At 43.0% G+C, this 22,292-nt stretch overlaps 1 protein-coding gene and 1 long non-coding RNA gene across 2 annotated transcripts in view; one reads left to right on the forward strand and one right to left on the reverse strand.

Moving 5' to 3' along the window:
* DCAF8 (DDB1 and CUL4 associated factor 8) overlaps positions 1-11,664 on the forward strand; it is a 69,260-nt gene extending 57,596 nt beyond the window's left edge. Inside the window, 2 exon segments of the mRNA XM_077464094.1 lie at positions 1,877-1,993; positions 8,753-11,664. Of these exon segments, the coding sequence (XP_077320220.1) occupies positions 1,877-1,993; positions 8,753-8,866 (231 nt within the window). The 3' untranslated portion in view covers positions 8,867-11,664.
* Positions 11,665-16,310: 4,646 nt separating this feature from the next.
* LOC143942714 (uncharacterized) lies at positions 16,311-21,910 on the reverse strand. Its single transcript, XR_013264823.1, has 2 exons — positions 18,127-21,910; positions 16,311-17,844 (listed from the first exon to the last, which is right to left on the reverse strand). It is a non-coding gene; the product is annotated as an uncharacterized LOC143942714 (long non-coding RNA).
* Positions 21,911-22,292: the final 382 nt, after the last annotated feature.

The raw sequence follows: 22,292 nt of genomic DNA on the forward strand, positions 1-22,292 counted from the left end.
GCCAAGTCACGGCTCTGAAAAGGTTAAAGTCTTCTTGAAAAGTGTCTGGTGAGTGTGTGGGCCCCGGGATTAGTCAGCACAGCGGTGAGCTCATCGCTACCCATATGGTGTTATCGTCACCACTCCTGAGAGATTGATCTTGTGCCATGCAAGTCGTAAGACAAGCGGAGTAACCTCTTCCTTTCCTGGCGTAGGGAGAGGTGGGGGTACATTTGAACGGATTGGTGGGTTACGATATACCGGGAGCGGCATTCGCCTTGCCGTGTTAATGAAGTACAGAGCTTGGGTGGTGAGATCCTTCTCAAGGTTGGGAGGTGGAAGGCTACCTGTAATGTGGAGGGTGGGAACGGCCCTTAGATCAATCGGGCTCTGGGCCATTGACTTGGGAGCACTTGAGCGGACACTGGGGGTCCCCTCCATACATTGACATTTAAGCTGACCACCAAGTCGAGGATTACGTGCATTGCTCACGGTGAAAACCAGTAAGGAACCGCAGAGCTTTTAGGGAAGTAGGGGGGAATCGCAGAGCTTTTGGCGACGTGGGGGGGGGGGGACTGCAGAGCTTTTGGGGAAGGAACCACAGAGCTTTTTTGGGGGGGGGGGGTGGGGTAACCGCAGAGCTTTTGGTGAAGGAACCGCAGAGCTTTGTAGGGGAGTGGAGAAACCGCAGAGCTTTTGGGGAAGTGGGGGCAAACTGCAGAGCTTTTGGGAAAGGAACTGCCAAGCTTTTGGGGAAGTGGGGGGGGAACCACAGAGCTTTTGCGGAAGTGAAGGGACGGCAGAGCTTTTGGGGAAGTAGTGGGGGGGGGGGGAACCACAGAGCTTTTGTGGGGGGGGGGGTGCGAACTGCAGAGCTTTTGGGGAAGTGGGGGGTGGATGATCCACAGAGCTTTTGGGGAAGTGGGGGGGGGGGCGGAATGAACCGCAGAGCTTTTAGGGAAGTAGGGGGAATCGCAGAGCTTTTGGGGATACGGGGGGGGGGGACTGGAGAGCTTTTGGGGAAGGAACCACAGAGCTTTGTGGTAGGGGGGGGGGGAGAAACGCAGAGCTTTTGGGAAAGGAACTGACGATCTTTTGGGGAAGTAGGAGGGGGGAACCACAGAGCTTTTGTGGGGGGACCGCAGAGCTTTGGGGGAAGTGGGGGAACCGCAGAGCTTTGGGGGAAGTGGGGAGGGGGGGGCGCAGAGCTTTGGGGGAAGTGGGGAGGAACTGCAGAGCTTTAGCGATGTAGAAGTCGGTGGGAGGGAACACTGGCCACATGTTTTCCTTGCACAGGACTCGCCCACTAAGAGGGGGTCACTTTTCCTCCGCTGTGACTGCGTTCAGGTATCATCGGCTGGAAGGAGCTTAGAGCTGCAGACACATAGGTGTGTGTGTGTGTGTTTTTTTTTTTTCCCCCACATCGGTTTGGGGTTATGGGACCTCCAGTGCCGGGGTGTAAAATCTGCTAGCTTTAGAATAGGGTTGGGGGTCCGCTTTGAAGTCCCTGTCCTGCGTCCAGCCATCTTTGATCTTTGCAGAGTTGGGCTACGAGGTCACTGGTGAGAATCGGACTTGCCGGCGGTACTGAATGCTGCCTTCACACATTGTATGCGACCGGCAGCAGCAGCTGTCATGTTTTGTGCTCTCATCTGAGTGATTTACATGCAAATAGAGCGTGCGACCGACCGCGCCCGCCCCCCCAGACACCCACAGTGTGCGTCCAGGGTTGGCGTCTTGTGGCATGCTGGCTGCAGCTAATCAGCCAGTCTGTACCCCGTGGCCATAGTCCTTTAATTGTTGCTGCGTCCAGAGATGGCATTTAGCTTTCTCCGAATGCTGCAGACTATCGCATATTGAACGCAGCCGTAATCGTTTCTCTCTCCTCCTTCTCCAGGTTATAAAGAAAAACAAACGTGAAAGAGATGAGGACAGCCTACACCACGCTGACCTGTTCGACAACCACATGTTATGGTTTCTGATGCACCATCTACGGCAGAGGGGGCACCGCAGGGTGAGTACAGGCTGCTCCCTAGGGGCTCTTGCCCTAATCACTACGGCGGGAACATAAATTCACACCATGTATGTAATCGTTGATCAAAGACAAAGTCTTACTTATCCAAAGTCTCAAGTCGCACTGTAAAGTCGCAATGGGAATGGCACGATTTTGAAGTCGCCCGTGTGAATGGAGTGTTGGGGTCCACTTTCGTAAATGGCAGCTTCCATAAGGGCTTCTCGCACAATCGTGTTGCTCTGCTACGTACAGCCGTTCTCATAAGTTTACATACCCTGGCAGAATTTATCATTTCTTGGTGATTTTTCAGAGACTATGAATGATAACACAAAAACGTATCTTTCACTCATGGTTAGGTGTTTGGCTGAAGCCATTTATTATCAGTCAGCTGTGTTTACACTTTTTAAATTATAATGACAACAGAAACTACCCAAATGACCCTGATCAAAAGTTTACATACCCCAATGCTTAATCCCATGTATTGCCACTTTTAACATCGGTAACGGCTTGAAGTCTTTTGTGGTATTTGTGGATGAGGCTCTTTATCTTCTCAGATGGTAAAGCTGCCCATTCTTCTCCAGTTCCTGTAAATTCTTGGGCTGTCTTACATGAACGGCACGTTTTGAGATCTCCCCAGAGCGGCTCAATGATATTGGAGGTCAGGAGACTGAGATGGCCACTCCAGAACCTTCACTTTATTCTGCTGTAGCCAATGACGGGTGGACTTGGCCTTGTGTTTTGGGTCATTGTCATGTTGGAATGTCCATGTACGTCCCATGTGCAGCTTCCTGGCTGATGAGTGCAAATGTTCCTCCAGTATTTTTTTCTAACATATTGCATTTATCATTTTGACCAAACTTCCCTGTGCCTTTTGTAGCTCACACATCCCCAAAAACATCAGCGACCCACCACCATGTTTCACAGTAGGAATGGTAGACCTTTCATCATAGGCCTTGTTGACTCCTCTCCAAATGTAGTGTTTATGGTTGTCGCCAAAAAGCAAATTTGTTGGTCTCATCACTCCAAATGACTTTGTGCCAGAAGGTTTAAGGGCTTGTCTCTGTGCCATTTGGCATATTGTAAGCGGGATACTTTGACATTTGCGTAGTAATGGCTTTCTTCTGGCGACTCGACCATGCAAGCCCATCTTTCTTCAAGTGCCTCCTTATTGTGCATCTTGAAACAGCCACACCACATGTTTTCAGAGACTCCTGTATTTCACCTTAAGTTTATTTGTGGGTTTTTCTTTGCATCCTGAACAATTTTCCTGGCAGTTGTGGCTGAAATTTTAGTTGGTCTACCTGACCGTCGTTTGGTTTCAACAGAACCCCTAATTTTCCACTTCTTGGCATTCTCAATTCCTTGGATATCTTTTGTATATCCCTTCCCCTGTTTTATACAGTTCAACTACCTTTTCCCGCAGATCCTTTGACAATTCTTTTGCTTTCCTCATGACTCAGAATCCAGAAACCTCAGTGCAGCACTGGATGAAAGATGCAAGGGTCTGTCAGGAGTTCGGAAACTCATTGACCTTTTATACACACACACTAATTACAAGCAAACAGATCACAGGTGAGGATGGTGACCTTTTTAATAGCCATAGAAACCACTTTGTGTCAACTTGTGTGCATGTTATCAGGCCAAAATCACCAGGGTATGTAAACTTTTGATCAGGGTGTTTATATATATATATATATATATATATATATATATATATATATATATATATATATATATATATAAATGTTATAATAATATATTTTTTTTTTATATGTGTGTGTGTGTATGTGTATATATATATATATATATATATATATATATACATTCTATATCTCGATCATTTATTTTATTTAATGGTAATTATTTTTTTAAGCAGACTAGGTCCTCCCTCTATGTGGCTCGGGTCAGAGGGCAGTTGGGCGTAAACTGAGTCCGCTTACACCTGGCTGCCCATAGAGCGGTCTCTGTCCTTATCCGCTCTGCAGAAACTGAGTGGACCGTATTTTTTATTTTTTTTTTGTAATACGGAACAACCTGCGCAGTTGTAAGTTCCGCTGTATGCGCTCGTTATTCAACGGCTCGCAAAACGTTCGTCCCAACTTGAGGAGGCAATTAATTTTAGAACTGTAGTGCACTTGTTGCCTTCCTCCCAGGATGCTTTGCTGTCGGAAAGCCCAGGTGAGCGGACCTCCCCCCCCCCCCCCCCCACCTCAGTCCAGCCACTTCAACGCGCTGCTAGCAGGATCAAATAAAACGGTTTTCATTACAAGCCGCGCGGCTCCTTAATTGCCGCATGTGTAGGATGTCTGTCTTGTGAAAACACGGCCGCTTCTCTCTTATTTGTGGATAATTAAAGAGCCAGCAGAGCCACGTCTCACTTAATTGGATGCAAAGATGACAGGGATATGACAAAACAAACTGCCTGATCTGACATCTTCCACTTCTCTTATTTAAAATAGTCGTCTCTTCTTAAATCAGAAAGATAATTAATTTGTGTTTGCAAGACAGATGTGTTTTTTTTTTTCCCTTCTATCATCTCCTGCCTGTGTAGAAGTCAAGCATGGCGAGTAGCATGAGAGTAGAAAAAACGCTGCTGAATAAAAGGGACATATTATAAAAACCAGCTTGGTGTTCTGTGCATCAAGACGGTTGAGGGGGAGGAGGAGAGCGGGTGCATACCCTGAGATGCTCCCTATGTGCATTAGATCCAGCTATGACCGAGTCGCAGTGGATGGGTCTCAAGGCGACAGGGATTGCCCCAGTCAATGTGCTTCAGCCTGCCATACCACCCCAGTCTTCCTTTACAATTTCCTAGCTTTCCAGCCTCCTTGATGCCAAGACCACGATGACGTCACTCCTGTGCATGCACATGGAAATCACCATTGGCATGGCCATCGAGAAGGCTGGGTGTGCACATTGCCATGCCACAATGGTGATTCCCATCGAGAAGGCTGGGCGTGCACATGGGAATCACCATTGTGGCATGGCCATCGAGAAGGCTGGGCGTGCACATGGGAATCACTGTTGTGGCATGGCCATCGGGAAGGCTGGGGGTGTACATGGGAATCGCCATTGTGGCATGGCCATCGAGAAGGCTGGGCGAGCACATGGGAATCACCGTTGTGGCATGGCCATCGAGAAGGCTGGGCGAGCACATGGGAATCACCATTGTGGCATGGCCATCGAGAAGGCTGGGCGAGCACATGGGAATCACCGTTGTGGCATGGCCATCGAGAAGGCTGGGCGAGCACATGGGAATCACCGTTGTGGCATGGCCATCAAGAAGGCTGGGCGAGCACATGGGAATCACCGTTGTGGCATGGCCATCGAGAAGGCTGGGGGTGTACATGGGAATCACCATTGTGGCATGGCCATCAAGAAGGCTGGGGGTGCAAATGGGAATCCCCATTGTGGCATGGCCATTGAGAAGGCTGGGGGTGCACATGGGAATCACCATTGTGGCATGGCCATCGAGAAGGCTGGGGGTGCACATGGGAATCACCGTTGTGGCATGGCCATCGACAAGGCTGGGCGAGCACATGGGAATCACCATTGTGGCATGGCCATCGAGAAGGCTGGGCGAGCACATTGGTATCACCTTTGTGGCATGGCCATCGACAAGGCTGGGGGTGCATATGGGAATCACCGTTGTGGCATGGCCATTGAGAAGGCTGGGGGTGCAAATGGGAATCCCTATTGGGGCATGGCCATCGAGAAGGCTGGGGGTGCACATGGGAATCGCCATTGTGGCATGGCCATCGAGAAGGCTGGGCGTGCACATGGGAATCACCGTTGTGGCATGGCCATTGAGAAGGCTGGGGGTGCAAATGGGAATCCCCATTGGGGCATGGCCATCGAGAAGGCTGGGGGTGCACATGGGAATCGCCATTGTGGCATGGCCATCGAGAAGGCTGGGGGTGCACATGGGAATCACCGTTGTGGCATGGCCATCGTTAAGGCTGGGGGTGCATATGGGAATCACCGTTGTGGCATGGCCATCGTTAAGGCTGGGGGTGCATATGGGAATCACCGTTGTGACATGGCCATCTAGAAGGCTGGGTGTGCACATGGGAAGCACCATTGTGGCATGGCCATCGAGTAGGCTGGAGAGCATGAACTTGGAAGACCCCCCCCCCCAAATCCTGGAGGCTTAAAGGCCCTCCTTGGACATGAGTCAAGTGGCTTTGAAGGCTTTAACCTTTTAAAAAAATTTCTGCCGCTCTGGAAGTCTTTTATCTTATCCTGTTCATCCATTGCATGTGACCCTGTGGCATTGGACATCTAGTGCCATACGCTTACCTTCTTGATGCTCTTCTGTCTTTATCCACAATGCTGTATAACTTCATTAGCCTTAAAGGAACGACGCAGTTCTCTGACTATGTAGGCATTTCTCCAGGAGCCTCAACCCTGCCTCCTGATACATATAAATGGACCCTGTGACCATTGCTGCTACTCAGGGCTGACTTGTAAATATCAACAAGGTGTAGGTAACGCTGTTGTCTATTATTCACCTTTTTTCGATTTAGAAATTTGAAAATGTATCTGGGATTTTTTAATTAGAACAAGATCATTTATAAGAAGTAGAAATGTATTCAAGCAATAAAAACCGACATACAAAAGGTAGATTTTGATATTACAGTACTAATACACGTGCCGACTGATTTCATGTCTACATGTTTCGCCTTGGTAATTGGCTTCTTCAGGAGATTTAATTGCTATCCGGCACAGTGAGCACTAGAAATAGAATTTTTTGAAAAATAGGACGTTCGACAGTCACAGCAACATCAGAAATGTATAACACAAATTTAACAAATTGGGAAGAACATTCATCGATTGGAAAAATCCACAACGCCAAAGCCATAATTGGTCACAATAATTACCTGTATATTCAAAAGCTATTTGCATGTACACCTTTTTTGATGTTTATATCTCCCTCTGAATGAACCACCTATGTAGGTGCGGAATAACATCAGCTGATCCCGAAGGCTGAAGTAATTCTGCGCATGTGCCATCGTCATATGATTGACTTCTACAGGGGAAGATGTAAACCTCAGTGCTGTGTGTGTGATCAGCGGCGACAGCCCTTAAAGCCGTATTAAACCCAATGTTTGCACTTTCTGATATATTAAGGCTTGATATGTTTTCCTTCAAAGTACCTTTTAAACTCTTCTTGGGCTGTACCGTTTTGCTACATTTTAGATGTCTGCTGTGACGGAACCAACCAGCACCCAGCTTCCATCAAGATATAGCTTCCTCTGTTCTGGGCCCAGGAACTAGGAATTATAGCAGAATATTTCATAGCACCCAAGCATCTAGCCAACATTAGCTTTCTTGGAATGATAGGTTTATTGGGTGGAGGTGGACCATCTATACTGCTATGTATAAAGCATATTTGTATATGCTGCAGTGTAGAAGACCATGGGCCAATTTTATTTTTGACACCCATGTGAGTGAGCCCTACAGACACCAGTCAATCTCAAACTTGTCTTGGTAGTTTTGAAACCGACTGGTGAATTATCAAGCAGGAGAGAGGCGCAAAGTTACGTGGACGCCTCGCGCTCTACATGTGATGTGTTTATGGCGCTAACCAGGGGCGTAACTATAGGGGGTGCAGCAGTCGTGACCGCAACTGGGCCCTGTGCTGCAGGGGGCCCATGCAGCCCCCTCTACATATGGCCGGCAGCACATAGGCAGCTAGGGGTACCAGTGCACCATGCACACGGGTGGCTGGAGGTGGAGGGTGACTAGCAGAGCTCCATGCTCGAATATCGCACTGGCTGCTCTTTAGTTGTGCATTCCCCGCATGACCTGTGTCCTCGGCTGGCTCCTCAGAGTACCCCTCTCCTGCTCCATGCATTGCCGCTCAGTCCGATGTCTGTTCTCCCCAGCCAGAGTCCTGCTCACACTGCACTCCATACTTCTCCCGGGTAAACAAACTTTAAGCACACAGATGCAGTGCAGCCCTATGAGAGCCCCCCGGAGGACACTGCAAGCTTGTCTGCCAGCCCCCCTCCTCCCCCGTCATACACAGATGATGAAAGGTCTTTCTGGGAGATATGCTGATCACCCATCCAGCACACTGGATGGAGCCCAGGCCAACATGGATGAGTGCGCGGCCTGCAGCTTGGTCATGGTGAGTGAGAGGACCCCATCCCCCACACACCATTACTTGCCCCCTCCATCTCCCCCTGGGGACAGGGACCCCCATCTCCCCCTGGGGACAGGGACCCCCATCTCCCCCTGGGGACAGGGACCCCCATCTCCCCCTGGGGACAGGGACCCCCATCTCCCCCTGGGGACAGGGACCCCTTCTCACCTGGGGACAGTAACTTCATCTGCCCTGGAGAAAAGGACCTCATCTCTTCTGGGGACGGGGACCCCATCCTGCCTAGGGACAGTCCCCCAATGGGGCACCTAAAAAAAAAATAAAAAAAAAATACTGATGCCAGTGGTGGAACTACAGGGCTCACAAAGGTCATACCTGTGACCACGCCCTGGAGTTCCACCGCCGGACTCGGAGGGAAGGGCCCTAGCTGGGGTTCAGGGGGGCCCTTCATGGTTTCTTGCATCGGGGCCCTGAAGGTTCTAGTTACGCCACTGGCGCCAACGGTAGTGTTCGGGTGTTAAATAGCCAAATGCAAATTTTTGCATAGATTGATGTTTCCCACCATTATTTATCCTCTGAGTTTTGTCTACTCGTGTGCATCTAGAATATATAGATTTTAATACAATAAATCCTTTTTTTTTTTTTCCCTGCAGAGGAGAAGAGACCAAGCCACAGGTGAGAACGAATCTGATGACTCCCCCAGCACCTCCGACAGTTCTGACGACGATGAAGAAGGTCCCGATCGAGTACAGTGCATCCCATCATGAGCAACCCGCTACTCCCCTTCCCCCAACAAATCCCACTTTTTTTTTTTTTTTTCCTTTTTGCGTGGAGCTTCCCCATCTCCCTCTTTTTTCTCCCCCTGAGAGTGGAGGGCAATGCTCTACCTAATAGACATTTTTTCAGCTTTTTATTACAGTTCTAGGACTATAGTCGAAGAAAAAAAAAAAAACGCTTTTCCTCTTCAGTCTTGTTTCTTTCTCCTAGAGAGCGGGCACTCTGGCAAATTTGCACTTTGGATTTACCGACTTTCATGTGAAAAAAATAAATAAAAATAAAACAAAAAAAAACAAAAAAAAAAAAAAGACGGTGCCCCCAACGTCAGAAACCCGTGATCTCAGCATCCTATGAACCCTTCAATCTAGAAGTTTCTTCTACTACCAGCAGCTGAGACTGTTTGGCACCAAGAGGAAAGAAAGGACTTGTGAAATTTAGAAAAAATTGAAAAAAAAAATTAAAAAAACATGGAAGGTTGAGGGTTGGAGAGAGGATTATTTTTGTAAGTAAAATGTTTGTTTTTGTTTTTTTCTTTCTAGAGAAAAGCAGCCATCTTAAGCCAGCTAATTCTTCCTCCTCCATCCTTTTGAGTGTCTCTTAATCTTCCTAATAGATGGTCCTGCAGATCTACACCAGCTATTTTTTTTTTTTTTTTTCTTTTCTTGCCACCCCAACTTTGTTGAGTCTTAAAAAAATAATTAAGCCGTGTGCCGATTCTTTGGCTCATAAAAAGTTCAAATTCTCTATTTGTTGCTCGTGTGTTTCATGGTCAAATCGAGCCCACGTTTCTTCCATTGTTGACCTCCTTTTCAGTTCTAAATTTTGGCGCACGGTTAACCTTCAAAAAGATTGTGCTATCTTTGTGAGACAATATGTCCATCTTTCCGGGCCTTCTAAAGCCGAAGACCTTTTGTTGCAATGGAGTCCACTTGGTCTACTAGAGCTTCCTGACATCTACTGTTGGCCAAGCATTTGGTGGCTTCTAGAAAATTGTCACCAAGGTTGGGTGAACCGTTTATTCTACAGTTTGTGCTCTCCTAGGAAACCGATTTGTCCAGATATGGGTTCAGCTCGCAAAATAGGGTCCTTCATTGGGTGTTTTCTAAATTTCGAGAGGGATGTTTTTTTTGCTTTTGAGTAGATCAGTTATGGCCATAAAATACCCTGAACAAAAAAATGTATGAGTAAATTTTATTTTCCAAATTACATTTTTATTGGATGTCTGCAGTTGACCAAGTATTTGGTGGCTTTCACATAATTGTCAATAACATTGGGTGAACCATAATTCTACAGTTTTTGTTCTCTTAAAATGTTCCTCTTCGGAAACAGATTGGGTGTTGGTTCAGCTCACAAAATGGCTTTAGTAGTTGGTGGCTTTCGCAAAATTGCCACCAATTTTGGGCGAACCATAATGCTACTGTGTGTTCTCGTAAAATTTTCCTCCTAGGAAACCAATTTTGTCCAGATGTTGGTTCAGCTCACATAATGGCTTTAGTAGTTGGTGGCTTTCGCAAAATTGCCACCAATTTTGGGCGAACCATAATGCCACTGCGTGTTCTCGTAAAATTTTCCTCCTAGGAAACCAATTTTGTCCAGATGTTGGTTCAGCTCACAAAATAACTTCCCGCGTTGGGTGTTCGCTAAATTCAAGAGGGATTGTTTTTGCTTTTAGTACATCAGCTATGACCATAAAATACCCAATTCTCAAAATACTTTTTTTGAATAAGTAGGAAAAAAAATTGGTTTTATTTCCTAAATTAAATTTTTATTGGATATCTGCTGTTGGCAAGCATTTGGTGGCTTTCAAAAAATGGTCACTAACATTGGGTGAACTGTAATTCTCCAGTTTGGGTTAACCCTAAAAAGACTGTGCTATCTTGTGAGCTCAATATATTCATCTTCCCTGCCTTCTAAACTGAAGACTTTTTATTGCAATGGAGTCCTCTAGGTCTACTAGAGCTTCTTGATGTCTATTGTTGGCCAAGCATTTTTGGTGGCTTTCACAAAATGGTCACCAACGTTGGTTGAAACAAAATTCTACAGTCCTCAAAATTTTCCTCCTAGGAAATCGATTGTCTGCATGTTGGTTCAGCTCACAAAATAGCTTCCCACATTGGGTGTTTGCTAGATTCAAGAGGGATTGTTGTTTTTGCGTTGAGTAGATCAGTTATGGTCATAAAATGCCCAATCTGAAATAACTAGTAAATAGGAAAAAAAAAATATATTTTATTTCCTAAGTTTAAATTTTTTTTATTCAACCCAAAGTATTTATTAGTATTTTTTTGGATGTTTCATACTCAGAAATACATCCACCATTTATCACAAATGGGCTATCACCGCAGCTCAAGAGACACTTGTGCAACCTGGCACTTGAGCCATCATCCAGAGATCCCTCAGCCACTTTGCAGGACGTTGTATATACTAAATGCGATTGTTTGCACTTTTGATGGGTTTTTCTTTTCTTTTCTTTTTTTTTTTTCTTCAATAGTTTTCATTCAACTTCTATTTAAAAAAAACAAAAAAAAAAAAACATTTAGAACGTTAAAAATAAAATAAAAATCCCCCCCCCCCAAAAAAATAAATAAAATAAAAAACATTTGCATTTATTAAAAATTAAAATTCAGACTTAAGCAAATTTGAGGGTTTTGAGGCAGTAAAATGTCTTTGCTTTATCACTGTTTTATTAATCTGAATATCGAGCTGGATGTTTATGAAGTTGCAAATTGTTAAGTTTAAAACAAATGAATATTATATATTATATAGAAATAAATGCAATAAGGTAAATTAATGAAGTTTTGGGTTTGTTCTTTTCTTTTAAAGAGCTTTGTTAGATGTATTCTCCAAGTCCCCCCCTTTTTTTTTTTTTTTTCCCTATGACCTAACTCCAGGCTTAATCCTCTGCACCCTTGCTGTAGATTTTGTTTAATTTGTAAACCCTTGTTGGGTTACATTTTCTCCTTCTCCTTCTCCTTCTCCTCCTTCTCCTCTTTCTACTTCTACTTCTACTTCTCCTCCTTCACCTTCACCTTCTCCTCCTCCTCCTTCTCCTTCTCTTTCTCTTTCTCCTCCTCTTTCTCCTTCTCCTCTTTTCTCCTCCTCTTTTCTCCTTCTCCTCTTTTCTCCTTCTCCTCTTTTCTCCTTCTCCTTCTCCTCTTTTCTCCTTCTCCTTCTCCTCTTTTCTCCTTCTCCTCCTCCTCTTTTCTCCTTCTCTCCTTCTACTCTTTTCTCCTTCTCCTCTTTTCTCCTTCTCCTCTTTTCTCCTTCTTCTCCTCTTTTCTCCTTCTCCTCCTCTTTTCTCCTTCTCCTCCTCCTCGTTCTCCTCCTCCTCCTCCTCCTCCTCCTCCTCCTCCTCCTCCTCCTCCTCCTCCTCCTCCTCCCCCTCCTCTTCCTCTTCCTCCTCCTCTTCCTCTTCCTCCTCCTCTTCCTCTTCCTCCTCCTCTTCCTCTTCCTCCTCCTCCTCCTTCTTCTTTTCCTCCTTCTTCTCCTTCTCCTCCTCCCCCCCCCCCCCTTTTTTATATAATCTTTATTTTATTTTACATCTTAAGCCATAGAAAACTGCGTACAGACGAAAAGGTAAGGCAAAATGCACCTCAAGGACATATACTGATATCCGTAGCGCCATAATACATTACGCCACGAGTATTACTAGTACCTGTCCGTCCCTGTCCTAGATTTTCTATCTAAGTGGACATTCCCCTCACACCCGAGATCCTGCTCCCATTCCCTAACGAAGAATGGTTGGTTTGGGGTTAGGGGGAGCTGAATCAAGTAATTTTTTCAAAGAGCTGAGATCATAGAGGTTCTTCGGCTGCCCATATATGTGTTCAAACTCTGTAAGGGGTAGGCCTAATCGGGGATAAGTGGCACTGTGAGTAAACGAAATCGGTGAGTTGCCGATCTCTCCAAAAGTCAAAGGGGAAACGACCATTCCGCTCTCCCTGAGGGGGGTCAGTGAAATTAGGCTGTGACCCTCCATGAAGCGGGACAGGCCAATCGCCCCATCAGTTATCCAGCGACCAAAAAAAAAAGAACAATTTCTCCCTAGGAGGAAACGGAAAGCCACCAACAGGCGCTTGTGGTGATGTTGGAGGGGCTAGGGACCAATTTAGCCTGCCCCAAACTTTGAGGACATGTTGTTAGTGGGGATACCCAATCTGATAAACCCCTATCGCTCGAAAGGACCCAAGGTGCGTAGGACAGATTACGGCCTGCCATAGTCTTCTCAAAGGTGTACCCATAATTTTAGAGGAGGTGTGAAATCTCCAGTTTAGAATGCGCTGCAGAGCAATAGTTCTATACTGTCGTAAAATATTGGGAATGTCAAGGCCTCCCAGTCATTTTGGGTCATTGCAACAAAGCCATGGCTAGAGGTGGTGGCTTACCTTTCCAAACAAACGAGGTGAAGAGGCTGTGGAGCTCGGGGAAAAAAAGCATCTAGATAGGGACACGGGCACCGTCTGCAGGACGAAAAGTATGTGTTGCAATACAGTCATCTTAATAATGTTTGTGCAGACAATTCGTGTGAAAATCGCTCTATCCCAGGATTGTAGATCCCGGCGGATCTTCCGAAAGTAGAGGAGCACAAGTGTGTGTGAAGAGATTCTAGACAGTCGGTAAGTTGAATGCCCAGATATTTTATGGAGGTGGAAGCCCAAGTAAATGTGAAGGCTCTCTTCAAGGTTGTAGCAAGGGCTGGGGGGGACATCAATCGGCAGAATTTCAGATTTCGCATAATTTTATCTGAGACTTGGACACTTGGCCATAAACGGTTAGTTCCTCCATTAGGTTAGGCCAGGGATCTCCAAACTATGGCCCTCCAGCTACTACATTATCCCATGAAACATTGAAAAATTCTGACATTCACAAACATGACTAGGGCATGATGGGAATTGTAGTTCCTGAACAACTGGAGGGCCATAATTTGGAGACCCCTGGTTTAGGCAATGAAACAAGAGGTTCCACGATGTGGAATAGGATGTCATCGGCATAAGCCGATAATTTTATGTTCTACTGTACCGACCGAGACTCATTTAATACTCTGATTTGGCTCGGATTCTCCAGAGCAGCGGTTCTAAAACCAGAGCGAACAATAGGGGTAAAAGCGGGCACCCCTGCCTCGTGCCATTCCGAATGGAGAGCACACCGTTCACCTTGACCTGGGCAGTAGGGGATGCTTTAATAAAAAAAATTTTAAGACCAAATCCAGGCTTAGTCCTCCGTACCCTCGCTGTAGCTAACACAGAGGGACCCCAGGCCCAACCGCACCAGGACATTCTTTTCTTAGAATTTTTTTAAATTTTTTTTTTTACTTATTTTTTTAAGACCAAATCCAGGCTTAGTCCTCCACACCCTCGCTGTAGCTAACACAGAGGGACCCCAGGCCCAACCGCACCAGGACATTCTTTTCTTTGAATTTTTTTAAATTTTTTTTTTTACTTATTTTTTTAAGACCAAATCCAGGCTTGGTCCTCCACACCCTTGCTGTAGGTTGTGTTTTTTTTTTTTTGTTTTGTTTTTAAAACCATGGTGACATTTCTTATTGGGCAATCCATGATGCACTGTACTCGCTGTATCCCCTCGGTCTTCTGGGTTGAATGACCCCCAGCTCTGTTTAATCCAGAAGGATGAGGATATCTTGTGGTGAAAATACTGTAGTGGACATCTCTGGGAAAGAGAGTATGGCAGCCTGATCTGCTTTTTATTTTTATTTTATTTTTTGTAACCTGCTTAAAAGGAGGTAATTTTTTCTCATTTAAAAAATAAATGTTAGTGTATTTTTAGCAAAGAACATTTCAATCTGTTAGTGAAATTCTTTTATATGTGTGTGTATGTGTATGTATATGTATGTATGTATATGTATGTATATATATGTATATATATATATATATATATATATATATATATATATATATATATATATATATATATATGTATGTATGTATGTATGTGTATATATATATATATATGTATGTATGTATGTATAAAAAATTTTTGTGCGTTGATGGGTAGATTTTCCCTCCTAACACTTACATATGCACCCAAGGCTATACCCCCTACTAGACAGTTGTGTAGATAAAACAAGTTTTATAAGATGCGACCACATAGGCTAAGAGATTGTGTGTGTGTGTGTGTGTGTGTGTGTGTATATTTATATTTATATATATATATATATATATATATATATATAATCTCACTCACTCTGGAACCACTTAATTGTGGTACAATGTCTAGTCCCCTTTATTTTTTTACACATATTTTTTTTTGTACTTTAATAAGTCTTTTTTATTTTATTTTTGGTGGGGGGGAGCCAGTTCAACCCATTTAAATACCAATACATAACAGCTCAATGCAACATACACAAGAGTCAGTGCTTATATTCAATACAATAAACTTTTATTTAGTAGCACAATTACTTTTGTATTTTTTTTTCTTCCTTACATTTTCAGTAGAATGCAAAAGCAAAGCATAGGATTTTTTTTTTTTTGTATTCACTTTCCTTTGTCTTCTAACAATATTTTTTTTTTTTTTCATTTTTTAAACAAAGTCTAGCAACAGTGGACTTTTGATGGAAGTTATCTGTAAATGGTCAGTGCAAAATGCTGTTATAAGTTCTAGCTTCACATTTTGTTTTTCTTCTTGATGAGGTTTTCAGAAAATCTTTTTTTTTTTTTTTTCTTTTTTTTTTTTTTTATATTCCTTTATTAATGCTGTAATAGTGGGAGATACCCAAATGACACGACTGGTGTGCAAGTGAATTTAAAACATGACAAAATGTAATATGGTGTAGCCTAAACCACAGCTAAACGGTCAATTAAAAGCAACATCGTTGGAGAGAGATTAGTGACTTGGTTACCGGAACTCCCACATTTGTGCATGTGAAAAAAAATTAAATAGAAATTATATATATATATATATATATATATATATATATATATATATATATATATATATATATATATATATATATATATATATATATATATATATAAATACATTTTTCCCACCTAAATGTAGGTATGAAGATTTGAGTGAGATTCACACAATTTTATAAATCCTGATAGCACCGAGTTACTAGAACCGTGATATCATCAGAGTTGGAAGTTATTTCAGGGGAAAAAAAAAAAGTGTTCAAAATTGTGTCCATCTTCTTGCAGTCATGACAGAGGTACAGAACTTATCGAAAGTGAGAGGCGAGATATTAGAATTTAATTATGATTCAGTCACTTAAATATTCAGAAGATTAAAATACTTCCGCAGTATACGCCTTGCAATATATTATATAATTTTTTTATTTTATTTTTTTTCTGCTCAAAACATATTAAACAATATTCTTTCTTTAGGAATTTATCTCCACACAATTACAGCACCGTACAAATATAAATTTTAAATTATATATTTTATATTCATATTTAAAAAATATCTTTTCCTCCTCCCTTTTTTTTTTTTTTATCCACTTTAATAGATCGTGTAATTTATTTTTCCATATAGAAAACCACAATTCTTTCATCTCAAGTCCAATAGCTTGGCAATAAATTAACACTAAACAGCAAGATAAACATTTAGTATATTTAATATACATATATTTATAATATATATGTACACACAGTTAACACGGTCGCGTTGGGTGCTGGGAAAGAGCTAATGGGAATCCAAAAATATTCACGCCTCTTTAAAATGATTCATTTGGGGAAATAACACTGAACAGATAGAAGAAAAAAAAATGGGGGGGGGGGGGGGCGGTTTGTAAGACTTTTAAACTTTCACTACAGAAAATAGTTAATTTTTTTTTTTAAGGTCATTTGTTTTAAATCTTCTTTTTTTTTTTTTTTTTTTTTTAATATGGCTTTTTCCGTAGGCAGCGACCATATTCAAAAATCTCTATCTAAGGGAAATGGCTGTTAAGACTGAAGTTTTTTATATTCAGAATGGTTTCAAGTATTGAAGGCCACTTGTAAAAAAAATTTCCACTTTTTAGGTCGAGGCCTTTAGGCTTTGTGCTTAATGAAAATGAGGGATTTCTATAGCGTTGCCGCTTTTTGGCTTTTGGACAAATTTTATACCCTGTTAACAAGGGGTGATGCTCATACTATGTGATACAGCAATAAAAAAAATCCTGTGCAGCATTTTAAAATAACAAGCAAAGATTTTACATTTTTCAGTTCATGTCCTGTTCACCTTTCGGGCAAAGATTTAAAATTTTCAGTTCAGGTCCTATCCACCTTTTAGTAATATTTTTGTTTGTTTTAATTTTTTTTTAAGCTTTTAATTATTTGGGCATGCTGATTTTGTATATTCGCTCTCCTTTTTGTTGATTTCACCAGAATCTACTTCAGTTATCCTATATTTTGTGCTTTGGGGCATGGTGTGCCATGATTTTGATGACCTTGAAGATGTCAGTGCTTGGAGAAGGCAACTTCTGTGGTGTTTTGTACAAGACTTGTAATCGGAATACTAACTACATTTCAGCTGTATGTGGACACAAAGGAGTTTGTTATTAAAGCTTTATTTTGTACTTTTTATTTTATTTTCCAGTTTACTGATGTCTACCTGCCCTAGAAAGCCTAGGACTATCTTTTTTTTTTATTACATTTTTTATTAAATTTTTTCCTTTTTAAGATGTTTTACGTTCTAATCCCGGATGAGCCCCCAAGCGTTTTTTCCCTTTCCCGGATGAACCCCCAAGCGTGTTATTCACCTTTCCCGGATGAGCCCCCAAGCGTGTTATTCACCTTTCCCGGATGAGCCCCCAAGCGTTTCTTTTTCCCCTTCCCGTACGAGCCCCCAAGCGTTTTTTTCCCCTTCCCGTACGAGCCCCCAAGCGTTTCTTTTTCCCCTTCCCGTACGAGCCCCCAAGCGTTTCTTTTCCCCTTCCTAGACTGGCCCCCAAGTGTGTTTTTCACCTTTCCCGTACGAGCCCCCAAGCTTTTCTTTTCCCCTTCCTAGATTGGCCCCCAAGCGTGTTTTTCACCTTTCCCGTACGAGCCCCCAAGCGTTTCTTTTTCACCTTTCCCGGACGAGCCCCCAAGCGTTTCTTTTTCACCTTTCCCAGACGAGCCCCCAAGCGTTTCCTTTTCACCTTTCCCAGACGAGCCCCCAAGCGTTTCTTTTTCCCCTTTCCGGACGGGCCCCCAAGTGTGTTTTTCACTTTTCCCGGACGAGCCCCCAATCATTTCTTTCACCTTTCTTGGACGAGCCCCCGAGCCTTTCTTTTTCACCTTTCCTGGACGAGCCCCCAAGCGTTTCTTTTCACCTTTTCCCGGACGAGCCCCCAAGCGTTTCTTTTTCACCTTTCCCGGACGAGCCCCCAATATTTCATTTTTACAAAAAAAAAAATGAAACAACCCGTTTTTGCTTTAGGTGAAGTGTTAGGTAGCAGAGTTATGGGATGCCCTTCAGAACGGCAGAGGAAGCCTAAGCTGTCCAGATATATAAAAACAAAACAGTCTAAAGTCTATCGGCTTAGAAGGCACAGAACAAATGCACATTAGGGGGTAGACCTTCATTACGCCTTTATCCCGGTTTCCTTTTATGTTTTTATATTTTATTTATTTTTTTTTTTTCTTTTATTTTTTTTTTAGATGATCGGCATGTAGTGAATAAGGTTAACGTTGGTTATGAAAAAAAGCTGTAAATCCTCATTTACATTTTATATGCTAAGTTATAGCAGTCAATTAGAAAAATGGCTTTCTACAATAGGAGTAGGATGTGAAAGCTAATTTTTGCCTTGCTATAGTTTAGTGTAAATGTGTCCTAGGAATAATTTGGTGAGTTGTTTTTTTTTATTTTTTGTATTTGTAAAAAAAAAAAAACAAAAAGTCACAGGTTAATTTTTGGTTCTCTATCATCTTATTCATCTGTCCTTACATGTTTATGGATAAATCGGGTGTAGGCTGGTAAGCCCGGAACTACCAGTGCAATAATAATCCTCTTTCTTGCAGCGTAACCAACTTTTTAAGGAGAAAAAAAAATAACTCACTATGTAGTTAAGTCAGTCATACCACCATGATGAATTCATAAATTCTAAAGAATACTTAACTTTGACATCATATGCTTGCCTTTTTTAAAAATTAGACCAATTTTTTATTTTTTAATAAAATTTGTAAAATAAAATTAGAATTTTTGTACCGCTTGCATCAGGCCATGTGCTAATTTTATAGATCTTTCTTGTATATTTAATTCAGTAAAGCCGATATGGGTAAAATTCTACTTCAAGAGCACCCGAAGGCTCCTGAAATCAAGGGAAAAAAAAGTTGCAAGTAATTATAACGGATCAGCCTAGGCAATAATCTTAGTGTCCTTATTTTAGGTTTAGTGTAGGGAGCCATTTCGTGCCGTAGGGTCAAATTTTTATAACAGCCTTTCTCAACCTTTCTTTCCTTTTTTTTTTTTTTTTTAACAGAAGAATTCTCCTCCTACAGTGGTGACTGAAATGCAACTGTTCAGATGACCAAATATTCTTCATGCCGTTGGCTCTACCATGTAGGGTTATGACTAAGGCCTTATAGGCCGAAACACGTCAACTGACTTAATCTGCCTTTGTTCACTGTGGCTATTCAATAAAATGAAGAATTTTTAAGGGCAACAACAAGAGTGCGGATCGTTTTTGTTTTTTTCTACGTTACTCTACCAAGTGGTGGTGGACCCAAAACTTTGGGGGCACCATCAGATCGAAGGTCAATCAGCCACAGCTCAAGGAACTCCTGGCAACCTGTGGAGGAACCCTGGTTGAGAAAGGCTGGTGTTTTTAATGTCGTGGAAACCATTGGTAGTAGGAAAACCTTGTCTTCAATATTTTCTCCGGGTCAGTGGTTTACAAAGTAGTGGATGAGCATGACCTAGAACTCTTGGGACGTGCAATGCTCAGTGACTCATTAACAAGGATAAGAATGACCTTCACGAAAAACCAGCACGGTCTACGATATGGAAGCTTCCATTGCTGATCTCCTGGAATGATTAGTGGTCTTGATGCCGCGCTGTACATTTTCGATCACTGACCTGGAACAATTTTCTCAGAACAGGCTTCCTTTAGAATAAAACAAAGTCTGCAATTCTTCTTCTATTTATACCCTGGCAGGCTCCCTTTTTTAATCCACAGCAAACCAGCTCATTGCATTGACAAGCCTTATCAGCTTGAAAAAAAAAAAAAAAAATGGCTCCACACACTGGAGGGAGACGGATTTGTCCCCTCTTCATGTAAGATAAGGATTTAACGGCTTTAGTCTCTTTGCAGAGGAAGAGCGGATCCAGGCGGTGGTAAACGACAACATTAAAATGAAAAAAATAAAAATAATACAAAACAGCAAGAACAAACACAACATGAAGAACGCCATAGGCTCCCTCCCAGCAGATTGGAGAAAAAAAAAAAAAAAAAAGCAGTGATATTACAGAAATTTATTTTTCTTTCTCTGGCCCTTGGCAAACTGAGCAACAGCACACAACAATAGGAGTGGGTGATTGGCTCCACACTGAACAATACTGAATCCTTCTGTTTCACAACCTCACCCCCCCTCCCCCCTTTCTGTGTTTTGGCCGTGAGCGCCTGTTGCTACTGGTGCCTCCTTTCAATCAATGCTGCTTGTGTTAGCAAGAGTCTTCTGCTGATTCACCATGAATTATACAAACGGTGGGGGGGGGGCCGTACCACAGCATCTGCTGCCGAATACGCCACGCACCTAGGAGAACGGTCTAGAATTCACACGTTCCTGCTGTAACGGGTGTGTTACAAGCTGACGTTTCAGGGTTTAGGGCGTGCAGTGGTGGAGTACTGTAGACCATGTCATTAGGTTCAGCCTAAAGTTGGGGGTTCAGATGATCATTTCTTAAAGTGGTTGTAAACCCTTACATACTACTTTTTACCTACAGGTAAGCCTATAACCAGGCTTACCCATAGGTACTGGAAATATCTCCTAAACCTGCATGGTTTAGGAGATGTTTACCATATACGCTTGCGTCGACGTCAGCGGCACATGTGCACTGAAGAAAGGGCGCGTGATCGTGACATTTTTACACGACCCATGCCGTGACTGGCGGCTCCCACGCACAATGACGTCGCGCAGCTCCAACCAGGCACAGAGTCTGGAGTCCACAGCCCCGGAAGGAAGAATGGGTGAAGGGGGATGCCGCCACCATTGGGGACGCGACCACCATTGGGGACCAAGAAACGCTTGCTATGCCCATTAGCAAGGGTTTCTACCATCCTTGTGTTTGTTTGTTTTTGGGTTGCACACCTGTTGTACCCATTTTTGAGGGGTTTCCACCTTTTCTGCTACCAGTTTCTGGGTCTGTTGTGCCTGTTATGAGGTGTTCTCCTCATTTTCTGGGTTGTGTTCCTGGATATGCGCACCTGCTGTGTCAATTTATGATGGGTTTCCACCATCCCTGTGTTGAGTATCTTTTGTACCCATTATGAGGGGTTTCCACAATTTTCTACTATGAGTTTCTAGGTCTGTACACCTGTTAGCACAAGGATGGGGAGAAATCCTCATAATGGGCACGAGTCCCTGGGTCTGTACACCTGACGTATACTCATATACTATGGGTTTCCTGGGCTTCACACCAGATGTGTCCTTTATGATGGGTTTCCACCATCCTTGTGTTGAGTTGAGTGGTTCTGCACACCTTTTGTACCCATTATGAGGGGTTTCCACAATTTCTACTATGAGTTTCTAGGTCTGTACACCTGCTGCGCCCATTATGAGGATTTCTCCCCATCCCTGTGCTGAATTACTGGCTCTTCACACCTGATGTGTGCATTATGAGGGGTTATCACTGTTTATACTAAGAGTTTCTGGGGGCTGAAACCCCGATGTGCCCATTATGAAGCATTTCCACCATCCCTGTCTTGCTTTTTTGTGTCTGCACACCTGTATTACCCGTTTGAGGGTTCCCACTATTTCTTTGCGGAGTTCCCGAGTCTGCACATCTGCTCTGCCCGTAATGGAGTTTCCCGCCACCCTTTATGGGTTTTATTTAAAAAAAAATAAAAAAAAAAAAATATATATATATATATATATATATATATATATATATATATATATATATATATATATATATATATATATATATATATATATATTATGGAGAATGTAACAGGAATTGACTGGGACAAGCCTTCCAGGTGGACAGAGTCAAGTTCTCGTGTTTGGAGCATCCAAAAACAAATAAAAAGCCCAATGGCTGATTTGGCCCACCAGTCTTCACCTATTGGGTAGCCTAACCGCTTATTTTAGGGGAGCAGAAGTAATCTTTTCTTCGGGATTTAAAAATTAAGCAATTTGAGGCACTCAACGTTTTCCAACAAATCATTGTGTTTTATAAAACTGCAAATTGTACAATTGCGTAGAACAATCAACTGGGCAAGCTCACTGATCTGAACCACAAATCCAATGCCTACACCCCCTAGCACTGCATCTTGCA

This window comes from Lithobates pipiens, unplaced genomic scaffold, assembly GCF_037356315.1.
Source record: "Lithobates pipiens isolate NorthernLeopardFrog02 unplaced genomic scaffold, aLitPip1_a1.2 Scaffold_30, whole genome shotgun sequence".
NCBI classification, from domain to species: Eukaryota; Metazoa; Chordata; class Amphibia; order Anura; family Ranidae; genus Lithobates; species Lithobates pipiens.